Here is a 13196-nt window from a genome sequence, read left to right as displayed (position 1 = left end):
AAGGCTTATCTCTTCTTCAGGAAGGAGCTCATGTGATAAGGACATGGTGGCATGGGGGAGGGAAAGACATGCAGTGGCTCATAAGACCCAATCAGAGCAGCAGATGTGGGTGTGTGAGACTGCAGTCGTTTTAGTTGGCACAATCACATTTTAATTGTTGGGTTCTTTATGCTCTTATTTGCTTCTTTATCAGTGATAACTCAGGTGATTTGCACAGGGCTGGATGATGAACACACTCATTGTCCTTTTTTTTTTTTTTTTTTTTTTTTTTTATTTATTTATTTTTTTTAAATGGGATATTTATTTGACCTTTTAAAGTCTCATGATTCAGAAACTTCCAGGCGGGATCAGGAAATAAAAACACAGAAACACACAAAGTATTTGTGATTTTTGTCTACATTTCTCACAACGTGGACATTTTTAACGCCAGTAACAGATCTCAGGGCTATAATCAGTTTTGTCCAGCAGGGGTCAGTGTTTCCCTGCTTTTTTGCAGGGGATCAATCCTCAGCATTAGGTGGCTAATTTCGGTCCCTGATATAACTCCTCCTCAGTGGACAGCAGGGGAGACAAACATGTCACATTTTTATTTATTCATTTTTCTCCTCCATAACCTTGCAACAAACAGCACACTTTGTCTGTTAGCTGGCTGTCAGCACTGGGTGTCAAAACACACCATCACACATAACGCGTACCCACTGTGCACCATGTCACCAGCACGGGGGAAGCGGCCATTTAACCATTTAACACTCTGACAGAGCGCATGCTGAACATCAGCCTTTGAGGGTGTCAGTTGGGGCTTTGTGAGATTATTTTCTTGCACGTCACCTTGAGATTTTCAGTCATTTAACAGGATAGTGTTTTACAGTGCAGGGTGGCAAGAACTTATAGTTTTACCTCGGGGCATTTGCAGCATGTCATAACAGGATGCGCAAAATCTACAGGTTCTCAATAGTTCAACCAAATGTTATTCCACCCTCTCAGACTGCTGCGTGCAGAGGCTGGACTGATTATGCAGCATTACATACAAGAAAAGGAAAAAAATCAAGGGGAATTTTGATAAGAAAAGAAACAGCAGAATATTGTTTCCCACGTTCTCTCCTATCATGTTGATGATCTCATGACTTCAGACTGAGTTTTTTTGGGGTTTTTTTGTGGATTCCAGTCCAGACTTGAAGGTAGGGATCCACTGCTGTGAGTTACAAAAACATGCAAATGTGTTATGAAATTGTACAAGTGCATCTTTACCTTGTTCGCTGTGAGTTTTTGAATCTCTGGGTTTGAAACTCAGTTGCTTTTCCCTTTTTATAATGTTAATTTTCACTGCGTGTTAAAGTAACTAATTATTTTCTTGTCCCTTATAGCCATGACAGAACAATGCAAGACATTGTCTATAAGTTGGTACCGGGACTACAAGAGGGTAAGTATTGTGTATTTATTTCCTGGGATGCAACCTACAAGAGATCCTTCCTTAAAACGTAACTTTTTAGCTTTCCCTTGCATGCATGCTTTGGTAAACTGACTGAAAAATACATCATTTTAATATTGTTTTTCCTCGCTGTTGTACGTGAACCTCAGAACTCCTAAGGAACAAGCTCCCTGTAGTGCACACATGCTTCTCTAAATGTTAAAAAGATGACAGCATCAGCCTTGGCAAAAAGGACTTCTGTTTTTAACTCTTTTTTTTCTTCCTTTGGCTCTTGTGCAGCGGAGATAAAGAAACAAAGGGAATTCTATCAGAAGTTGGGGATGGAGGTGCCCGGAGACATTAAAGGAGAACTTTGCAACATGAAGACTCATCTAGATCAACGCAACGGTACGTTAGCCTCGCAGACTCGCGCTGTTTTCAGAACCACAGAAAATCTTTCTTATTGCTTCATCTAGTTTGGAGCTGGCTCTGCATTAAACCAACACTTAACATGCACCTGTGACGGGTCTCTTATTTGTTTGACGTGAAGGATTTGACCTTTAGTCAACACAGCCTTAACGGTGGCACATAACAGTCTCAGTGAATGCAGCATACGAGAGGATGTTGTTTGGCTTTGTCACGTGATGCTGCTGTGAGTTGAAGGTCCTCCAAATAGCACCAGGGCTCAACCTGGCTGAAAAAAGTACTGCAGGCATGAAAACAAATATTTCCTGCAGCCTCTTTGAAAAATGGTGTAAATAATGTTGTATTGATTGTCCGGGCGGATTTTACCTGTTGGCAACCTAAACAATCTAAGACACATGCACAATATGCATTCACATATTATACTTAAATTATGCATGGTAACGTGCAGATATTGTATTTACATACTTGCACTCAGTATGTTAGTAGAATTCAATTTTCAATTCAAGTCAGTTATGTTTTTTTCATATCTTCTCATACCATCTCAAAACTATTTATATTGTTAGACAAATATCCTACAGTAATGCAGAGAAAACCCCAACAATTAGACGAACCCCTATTAGCACGAACTCAGCAACAGTAGGAAGGAAAAACTGAATTTTAACAGGAAGAAACCTCTGCAAGAATCAGGCTCAGGGAGGGGCAAACATCTGCTGTAGACCGGTTAGAAGTGACTGGATGGAGACGGGACAAAAGACGAGCTGTGATGGATGTAGATGGGTTTGTTTGTTTGTTCCCAAGTCTTTAAGAGTGTGGCATTTTGATTGTTTTGCTTTTTTTAAATGAATGTGACAAGTGAAGGGTAGAAACCTTACTGAGAAACCTGCCGGTCACAGATCCCTAAAGAACAGCCTGCTTATCATGTTTCATTCTAAACTATTCTATGCTAACGTCATGTTGTTATAAATGAGACTTCACCTCTGCAGTGTGGATGTCGTGCTGATAATGTGTAAAGAATGAAGTCTCTGGCCAGTAATGAGAAACATTAGAAGCACAACCAAGAGTAAGAGCAGAAGCCATTAAACAGTACAGATAAAGACAATTTAGCCAATCACAACGAGCCTCTGGCCTGCTCTTTGTGCACAATGGCTTTTCCAAACCTGCTCGCTTCCAAGGGTTGGTGTAGATGTGTACCCAGAGGGCTGTCATGCTGGCAGGCCTAATCGCTAGCTTAATCCCCCTCTCTGATTTTGGTAATTAAGGTTCAAATGGAAGTGGAACTGCTCTCTGGATTCTCGAGCTTTGTCGCTGGAAGTCAGGTTTAGCTATAGAATATACACACACACACCTCTAAATGTTCATACCCAAACACATTTTAAGGACCATTTGCACAGACGCCAACAGAAAAAGAAACAAAGCAACTCCTGGGCTCCATTTCACCATTGAACAAACAAATGTGTCTCTAGCTTTGAGCAGTGATAAAAATAATCTTGACTTGAGGAAACTATAGAAAACCAAATGCATGTTATGGAAATAGAAATTCACTCTCTTTCGTGCGTTTCTGAAGATTTTAAAGCTACCAGCCTTTTAAGGAATTGAAAGCTTCCTTTTAACTCCAGTGAATTTCAGATAATTGGTTTACCATCTGGTCTCCCTCAAAGCTCGTCTCTATATACAATCACTGAAAACACAACAAAGAAAATGTCACACTGCACAACAAAATTTCTCTTTTCATTTCATCCATCTGTTTCAACAATGTAAGAAAAAGATCTTAGACTATTGAGCTGTTATAACTTTATATTATTTAATCCATTCGTGCATGTGTGTTGAGCCAAATGGAAGTCTGAATAGAAAAAGGCATCGTGCATAACATCCATGTGTCAGGTAGCCGGCTAATGGCACACCATCTTGTGTGCAGTTCTCCGTAATGCATCCACGGTGAGTGGTCTTTTCAAATAGCCACTCTTGAAAAGACTCACCATGGTTGTACAACACCATTAGTGTTAGATAGTTTTGCAAGTGCCACAAATTGAGCTAAAAATACAGCCACAGTTCCCCAGTCATGGTTTAGATTGCATAAAAAAGTTTCGACAACGCCAGCAAATGTTTGAGAGAGACAAGAAAGCCGAGGAGTGTCACAATATTACACATAGGTTAGATTGATCACAAAGTGGTGCTTAAGGGGTGGTTTAGCAGCAAAAATCCTACTAGGCTGAGTATGTAATATTACCATCATCTGTCTATACATACAAGCTAATGCAGTATGAGGCACTGTAAATAAAAACGCACATTGCTCAGAAGCGATAAAGTGCATCCTGGGTATGTGTTAGTCATCTGGTTGTGGTTGACTTGTTTTACAGGTTGTAAATTATCTGCATCCATCTTTAATCTGGACTCAGCGATTTGACATTGCATCCAGATTCTTTGAAGACCTGTCAGGACTTTCATTAAAGTTACAGAGATTCTGTTTGCATTGACTTGAATACATGTGGTATAAAAGCTTTAAAGTAGTAGGCAGTGATTTTATGTAGGCAGGCGGTGTTCGGTTGCAGCGATGGCTCATCTGAGTCATGCCCCACGTCCCACTCCAGGACACGGGGGTCAATGCCAACAATTCTTCGCCCCAACTGGAAAAATAATAATAATGAGGTTTTCTGGTTTTAAACTACTCAACAAAAAACTACTTTGTACTCTATTTTAAAATAGACAATACAAATCTAGTTTTAAATTGTGCAGCTGCTGGCCTCTAGAAGCTCTACTGTATTTCTATTTTCTTCTGTTTTGTAGCTCTTAAAGCTGGGTAGATTTCCCAAAACGGTGAAAAATATTAAGTCATAGTCAGAATTTGTTTATCCAGCATCACCGCGAGCAGGCTGGTTTGTTTACTTGAAATCTTTCTCTCCCACCTGAGAAAATGGACGCTCCTCATTAGGTTCCTATCTAAGAATAGCAAACCAAAGTTAACAGATGGTATCGCAGAGATCACACTGCACTAACAACAGGTGACAGTGGGCGCTCTGTAAATGTTTCTCCTGCCAGAGCTGAGCAGTTTTACACTTAATTAAAGGCTCATTTACCCAGAATCTCAAAATTAGGAACTTTTTTTTTAGGTCCTTCTAATCAGCTGAATAAAGTTAACCTCTTCCGCTTTATAGAAGACGGATCGACACTTTCTAATCCATGAGCACAGAAGTCACAACCAGAGGTTGTAATATTTGGAAGAAAGAGTGTGTTTTCAGGAAATAAATGACGCAATGTCTGTTAATTAAACAGAGCACATGTAGTACAGACCTGCATGTGGATCTGAATCAGGGACATTGTGAGTCATGTTGGGACCTTAATCCAAATGCTCCCTCAGTGCATTAATACCCTAAAGAGATGAACAATTACAGAACAAAAATCACATTTTATTGATTACAGGGGACCAGTGGCAGTTCATAATTTGCCCATTTTCTTCCTTAAGTGTTGGCTCTAAGTATGACATATTTGCAGCTTGTTCCTTGACAGTGCATAATCCAGCTCTCTTATCAATATGTTCCAAACACTTTCCAAGGCGACTTAACAGAGTACCTCCAAGCTCTGCATTCAGTCTCACAGTCTCTCACAGAAACTGCAATATAGAGTTATCTGTCAGTAATATGCTGATTGATTGGAATATACTAAACATGCAAAGCAATATTAGAGATGTTTCTGTGGACTTTCTTGTGTGTGTTTTATTCCCAACTGAAGGTTTACTTACATTAAGACAAACGTGGCATGTGCAACAGGCCCAATATTTTAACCACTGATAACACTGCCATTAAGCTATAATACTGCACGATTTAAGCCTTTGCACAGTAGATCTAAGCCGTGTTAGCTGTGCTTTTAAGTGCATAAGCTGAGTTTTTTCCAAACACTGTTAAAAATCTGGCCTCCTCTAGTATACAGCAAACTCATTTCTCTAAATGACCTTCTTTTCTGAGCACTTTACACAAGAAAATAGGGAGACATGGGGCGATGATGAGTCTGTCGAGTGCCCTTTTCTACTTCATGACAATATAAACGCCCACTCACTAACACACAGTTTACTCCATCTCACTGCCATTACACAGCAGAATCACTCGAAAACGTTGTAGTACATGCCTTTGGGATTCGACTGTTTATAAGAGTTCCCACAAATCATAAACCTGTCAGAGTAGATGATTTTTCTGAAACAAAAAGAAATTTTGGAAGAGACAGACTGCTCAGTCTTTCTAATCCCCAGACCCAAGCAATCAACCCATTACACGATGCCATCACCTCGAACAAAAGCCAGGACTTCATGTTTGAGTCACTCAGATGCTCAGGAGTTGTTTGAAGGTGAGGCACAACAATAAGAGCAAGACCCTGGTGATAAGCAATCAGTGAGGCACACTCTGGAGACAATCACCACAGAGACACCAGAGCAGCTCAATAATACTTGGTGGAATTGGTGACAGTTAGCCCAGACAGAAAATGGTCACAGAGGGGTGCTCCCAATAGCATCTGTCTGAGTAGGACTAAACTGTCCGCACGCACGCACGCACGCACACACACACACACACACACACACACACACACACACACACACACACACACACACACACACACACACGTTATTACATCCACTGAATCCAGGAAGAACAGACCGAATTTCTTTGTTTTTTAAAGGTTACAGAAAAGCAATACTTGCCCATGTGGCAATTTTGTCACTGCAATGCAATTTTGACTATGATAACCAAGTTTCATATCTAAAAATTCAATACTACTACAATATCACAGCCAACAAGAAAATCCCTAGAGAAATATATAAACCTCAGCTGTCCCGGACAACTGTGGAGCATCTGTTTCACAGTGTGAGGTTTGAAATTATCGGGAAGTGTGTTAGATTTAGATATATATCTAAAAGTCTCTACAGTGAGACAGCATGTCATTTTTGAAAATCAAATACTTCGAATGAGACTTCATTTTTAGATGTACCTAAAGTCAAATGAACATCATAATTCTGCCTCACACCTGTAAATGTTTAACCTTTTAACATCCACCAGGTCACTGGCGATTCACTTAGGTTTAGGGTCAGGAGCGGGGTTCGGGTTTTGGACTCCACCGAGGCTGTCCTTTTTTAGCGCTTCTTTTCTTAATTTTCATGGACAGAATTTCTAAAGGAGTCAAAGGATGAATGGCGTCAGATTCCGAGATCTCAGGATCCTATCTCTGCTTTAGGCAGATGATATGGTTCCCTTGGCTTCGACAGGCAATGTTTGGTGACTACAAAAATAGGCTTCCTTCCAAAAATAGGGTGTCTAGACTGTCCATTAGAGAGCGGTGGAGAAGCGGAGTCATTTGGATGGGGGTCAGAGTAGAGCCATTACTCCTTCACACCATAAGGAACAGCTGAGGTGGTTTGGGCATCTTTCTACGATGCCTTCTGGTCTTGTCCTAGGGGAGGTGCTCTGAGCACTGGTGTAACCTTCCTGTATGTTTCTGGTTCGGCACACTGCTGTCTTCACTATTTGTCTTGACCACTTTAGTTTTCTGGGCTCGTGTGGATTCTCGCAACCACTGTGTGTGTTGGTGTTCAGGCTCTGGAGATTCAGGTGGCCCTGATGGGAGTTTGGGTGTTGTCACAGTGTGAACCATCACACCGTCTGTTGTTGTTTCTGCTTGTTTCTCTGTTCCTGCTTGAGTGTTTGGTTTTTGGGTTTCATTGCTGTGTATTTTGCACTCTTTGAAGGGAGGTGATTGTTGAGGGTGATGCACACATGTTCACAAGTAAAGGTTAGGTGTTCTAGGCAAGTCCTACCAGGAGGAGGGTCAAGGGCAAATCCAGGATGTGCTGGAGATATTATATCACCATTTCCTTGGTATTCCCTTAGATAAGTTGCGGGAAGTAACCCAGGGGAGGGACGTCTGGGCTTAAAACTGTTGCCCAGCAGCACATGATTGATGGATGTTAGAATAGCAAAGCTCTGACATCATGAGCGCAGTGGGCTGCTGGATTGATGACAATCCATGTGTTAATGCAGATGTGTTCAGAGTTATTTGTTTGTCTTAATAAATTTCAGTTAATATACTAGTGAATGGAGGTAGTTAACTTTAACAGAATGAAAATGGGTGCAGATCAGTGCATCACGCATACATTTTATGTTATCCAGATGTAAAAGCAAAATTGCCACACTGGAATAAGATGACAAACCTGCCGTTTACATGACTTGTGATGCAGACCTGTGTTTTCAGAAAAGCTGCAGAAATGGTGCATCATAGCATAAGCATCCCTTGAGTTTAGCGTGTATTCTTTCAAAGCAGTTCGCCAACATTATCTCAGGACAGACGTTGGCAATCAGTTCAGGATGTTGTCTGAAATTGCCCCTTGTCATGTGTAGAACACAGCAGGAGCCAGCCTGGGTCAAATGCATTCTCACCTTCAGAAATATGGTTTGCTTTAGGCGAGGGTGCTGTCTCCATAGAACACGGGGGAGGCAGGAAATGAGGCATTTACTTGCTCGCTGTGAACACTATGCGTTCAATCGGGCATCATGCAGAGTTTACACTAGGAAGCTGGCAGGTTGAAGACAACTTGATGTCCAATTTGGCTACATTTGAAATTTGCTGTAGCTTGTCTGGCTTATTTGGTTTTAGAAATTTGAAGTAATTGTTAGATCTCTTCCTGCCTACTTCTGGTAACGAACTGTATGTAAAGCAAGTGAAATTCGTATATTGATGCAGGTAACCTTGTTTTCTACTAGAATTAAGTTACAAAAAAAAAAATCTCACCTGTAGCGCGTGCGTGTGTGAACTCCAAATATAGCTGACCCAGGGTCTTCAGACTTCTCCCAGAGCCAGACCAAAAGCTCTGTGTGATGCATTATTAAACAGTACCTTACCTGCTTTGTAACACTCTGAACACATTATCCTTCAGCAGTGCAGCCTGTGAGAAATGCCTTTTTCTTCCTATTTTACCTTAATGTTCACTAGACTGTGCTGCTCTCTCTGAAAACCAGCATATCTGAGAAAAGGAACAAAGGGCAAACTCAGACAGGGTTAAGTTCAGAGCTGAAGTCACTCCTCATGCAGACCAGAATAAGCGAACGCTTTTTATTGATTAGAAGTTCACCTGTGCTAGAGACGTGCCTGCACAGACGATAAGTCATACAAAGGATGCTTTAACACCCTCAAAGATGTAGTTGGTTTATAAATGGGCTTCTGCAGGAGGTGTTTTCACGCTCCAACAGGCACAGTCTGTTTTAAATACTGCAGGGAGACAAACCTACCTGTTTCCCTGACAAATCTGTTTTTAACACAGCCACAGTGGACATCAGTAACCCTCAAATCTCTTAACTTGCTAAACATAAAGAGAGAATCTGGATTGAGTCCTACAAACAGCATCTTTTTTTTTTTTTCTAACTCTTTGCTTGTTTGTTTGTTTGTCTTTTAAACAGGTGATGCCAAATCAGAAGACACGGCCAATAAGGAGGCAGGAGAGGAGAAACCAGAGGAGGACAACGACTATCACCGTAGTGACGAGCAGGTAAGCCTGACGGATGACAACATTTGCTCCTTGTTTCCTGCCTCCGGGGCCTTCTCAAGTGGCAGCCTCTCTTCTACTTTGTTGCATTTCAGAAAGGCACATCCCCCCCCCCTTGCTTTGAGATATCGGCCTCTGTTCTGGCACAATCTTAATCCTCGGACCTCGCTGTCAACTGTTTTTTTAATTCCAGATACTTTTTGCTGAAGAGAAAGTCTTTGTGAAAACTGTTGACAGCAAAGTCTGAGGATAATTCAAGCCATCGGGGACATTATGGTGTCCACGGCACCGGGAAAAACAGAAAACCCAAACATAATCCTATCCTTTGCTTTATTAGTACAGAAACGGATCTAAGGAGATATCTGCTTTGTTAGATACCACAGCACTTGAGTTGTTTTCAGTCTAATTATGTTTTATATTTTGCACAAAAGTCCACAAGGCATGGAAGTATATATTTTTTTCCTTTGAGCAGATACTGGAAGTGAATCGGGTAAAATAATTATGGGTTACAAAGCATTGTGTCAGGAACAAAAGCACCAAGGAATAAAAATACTGTTTGTGATAATTGTTTGTACAATTGCCTTAAAAGCCTGAACATCAATTATTGCCTTTATAAAAGTGGCCCCCTTGTGGTTTACCAGGCTGTTTCACAATTACTGGGTTCTTTTGTCTTTCGGCTGTTTGATTTGCACGGAGCCACACAGACACCACAGACACACCACTGCTACCCACTGAACATATTTAAAATGAAAATGGGCCTTTTCTTGATTCCATTTGTATTCCGGCGTGTTCTTAAGCCCTGAAAAATGTCATTAATAATGCAGCGAGAGTGGAGTTTCTATTGTTGCCGGACAGACGCCATGTGGAAATAATGGCTCGCCGTTTGTTGTACAGGCTGAAAAATTAATCTTGTTCACGTTTTAGCTGTTGCTTTTCTAAAGAATTGGATTTATATTTAAAAAAACAAAACAACCACTTCTTTGCTGCCATGTGGGGAAAACAGGCCGCCCTGATGAGGGTGAAGATCTTGCCCTTTGGATACGCGGCAGCAGTGCAGAATGCACTCGGAATAGCTAATACAGTGGGCTGCGTGAGCTGAATGCAGTGATGTCAGATGTAACTCAGCCTCAGAAGGGTGGGAAGGGAAAATAAGATGAGAGATGGAAAAGAGACAAAGTGTAGGAGAGAGAGGTGATGTCAGGTCACCATGCAGGGGGTGAGGTGATCATAAATACGATTCTCTGGGTTTTATGTCGGAGGGAAGTCTAATGTGAGATGATGGAAAAGTGAGCCTCATCAGAACATGCAGAAAGGAAATGGCTGAAATAAGAGGATGATGATGGTGCACACTCTTAAAAGTAGGGAGCTTTTAGACCACCAGGGAGTGAAAAGAAGAAAAGGGGGGGAAAAGCCCTTTCACACAAAAATACAACCTTGATTTCAGGAAGGCTGCTGCATTGATGAGAACGGCCGCTGACACAGATGTGATGTGGCAGGAAATCATAATACAGAGTGTCATCCTGCATACATTGACCAGTCGGATAAATGCAAGCACACGCTGCTGGCATATCACATTATCACTGGAGTGGTGTTTTTCTGAAGTCACCTTTACAGTCATTTATACTTTGTGTGAAAAAGGGCTACTCCTGCTGTCAAATACTGCAGTTTGCTACTTATTCTATATATAGAGGTGATGTTTGTGGAGGTGCCTGCTGTATCCAGGACTTCATATTTAGGCTGCCTTCGTGTAATATCATGTACTTTGATTGACAAACCAAGTTCCAAAAATGCTGAGATGATGTATAAGATGTAAATCAGTGCAGTACCGTATTTGCAAACAATTTTACCTTTTGTTTGGATTTTCTGGACAGCACGGAGAGAGTAAAACTCAAATATGCAGAGCTAGCTGTTGTGGTTGAGACCCTCGGGATAAAGGAGCAGCTAAAAGAAGCTTTATTGGGGTTTTTGGTCATATATATACATATTATTCTCGTTGAAGTAATTTGATGGCATGGCTCTGCAAAACGGGATGTTGCATCTCTGAGCAGATGGAAGTGAAAACAGCAGTTTCAGTTGGGGGGAATGAAGATGAAGAGCAATTTTCTCCCAGAAATTGATCGCCCCTTCATCACTGAGATGTAACAACCAGCAGGCGTTGTGAGCATGCATGGAAGACTTCCAGAACGCTCCCCCGCTGTCTTCTGGACGACCTTTTAGAGTATAACCTTGGGGTGTTGCTAGGCGAGAAAGAAACTTGCAACAAGCTCATCTAAAAAGGGAGAAACTAAATTCCTGATAAAAGCTGCAATTAATCAGAGCAGCCTACTTTTGCAGCAAAGCATGAAGCTCGTTTCTGAGGTTAATGTTTCTAGACGAGGTATAAAGTCTCCAGATGGGGTCACCTTCAGGCTCATATCAAATTTTAATAGAGTCAGAACAGATTGTGTAAATTTAATAAACTACAGCTATTTTGGGTTTAAAGAGTCTACTTTGGAGACATTTGCAAGAGCAGCTTCGCTCTGAATTATTTATTGATGTCTCCAAATGTAATTTATCAGAGATCCAAATTCAAAACCCACACAGACAAACTTTTACTCCACACAGAAGAAGGTGCAGATAGAAATGTTGCATCAGCGCTCTGCAAGCATTCGGGACTCGGCAACATGGTGTAAAGCTTTCGCTTCATGACTCCTGAAGGCTCGTGCGATATTTTCTTGATACGCCTCTCCCTTGCATCATCACGTCTGTGTGTTTAGCTGAAGCGGGAGTCCTCGGCTCTGTGAGCACGTCACTAATCTATTTTAATGTAATGAAACTGCCTTGCGGCCTGCTATCAAGCTGCCGTGGAGTCCAGATCACTGCTAAGGGTTTTATTTCACATTATGAGCCTCCCTCATTGCCAACACCACTGGAAAGCAGATATATTATGAATCTGGGTTTTGCTTATTGAAGGGCAGGCTGCTCACTGAAGCGCTGCCAGTGTTTACTTGAGAGCAGAGATGATTTCCAAGTTTAAACAGAAACCAGGGTAATGTTAGCTCTCTCCGTCTCAAAAGAGAAAGATGAAAAGAGGAAGAGGAACACCCACAAATGAATAAATCCAACGCTTCTGCCTTTGTCTCTTGATATGTGCCGCTGGAGCCCAGTAGCAGTAATGCATTCTGACTCCCGCTACCATCCACTGCCAAAAACCACCTACCATGTTACCTCGGGGGGGTGGGGAGACAAATGAATGGGCCAATGGCATTAAGTGTCGGTCGCGTGAAAGAAGCCAATAAACAAAAAACCCCAAAAAACAGCAGCAGAGGTTCAGTGAGATGTTGTGAGGAAGCAGAGGAGGAAATCAACACCAGCGTCAGGTTGAGTTTTTATGAGAAGGTGGGTGAAACGAGCTACAAATCCACACATACCGTGTGAGCTGAATCGATCCCTGCGGCCGGGCTTCTTGGTTTCATGTCTTTGCAAAAGAGATGCTGTAGAAAGGTGGAAATATGTTTGTCGATGTGGGCAGGCTACAGTTCTGGTTACACAGCCAAAACTAAATTGTTGAATGGATTATAAATGGAAGGCAAACCAAATATTGTGGTTGTTCACAGCCTCAGCGACAACAAAAACTGACAAATGGGGCTTAAAGGCTGTTTAGTTATCCAGACTGAAAGCATTTCTGTCATTCTTTAAAAGCAGCATTGAAGATTGAAGCAGTTTTCACAATGTTGGTATAAATCAGGTTTGGTGATTGTCAGCCATCTCTGTCTTCACTGGACGGTTACCTGCCTTATATGTTTATAAGCACAATCAACGAAACCTCAGCTTTGTATCAAGCTTTTTAATGTCTACTTCAGC

At 41.6% G+C, this 13196-nt stretch overlaps 1 protein-coding gene across 2 annotated transcripts in view; it reads left to right on the top strand.

Annotated features, from left to right (window-relative positions):
* The window catches only part of pcgf3 (polycomb group ring finger 3), a 79422-nt gene that overhangs the window by 55178 nt on the left and 11048 nt on the right, over positions 1–13196 (top strand). For both annotated transcript variants that reach the window (XM_086258729.1, XM_086258737.1), the window contains 3 exons: positions 1365–1420; positions 1709–1816; positions 9268–9356. In XM_086258729.1, coding sequence (XP_086114855.1) covers positions 1365–1420; positions 1709–1816; positions 9268–9356 — 253 coding nt within the window. The remainder of the gene's footprint in view (positions 1–1364; positions 1421–1708; positions 1817–9267; positions 9357–13196) is intronic.

Source organism: Aulonocara sp. 'chitande type north' Nkhata Bay, linkage group LG2, assembly GCF_057382095.1.
Source record: "Aulonocara sp. 'chitande type north' Nkhata Bay isolate Kocher_YH1m ecotype deep benthic linkage group LG2, A_spYH_male_GT1.1, whole genome shotgun sequence".
NCBI classification, from domain to species: domain Eukaryota; kingdom Metazoa; phylum Chordata; class Actinopteri; order Cichliformes; family Cichlidae; genus Aulonocara; species Aulonocara sp. 'chitande type north' Nkhata Bay.
This window is presented reverse-complemented; position numbering and strand designations above follow the sequence as displayed.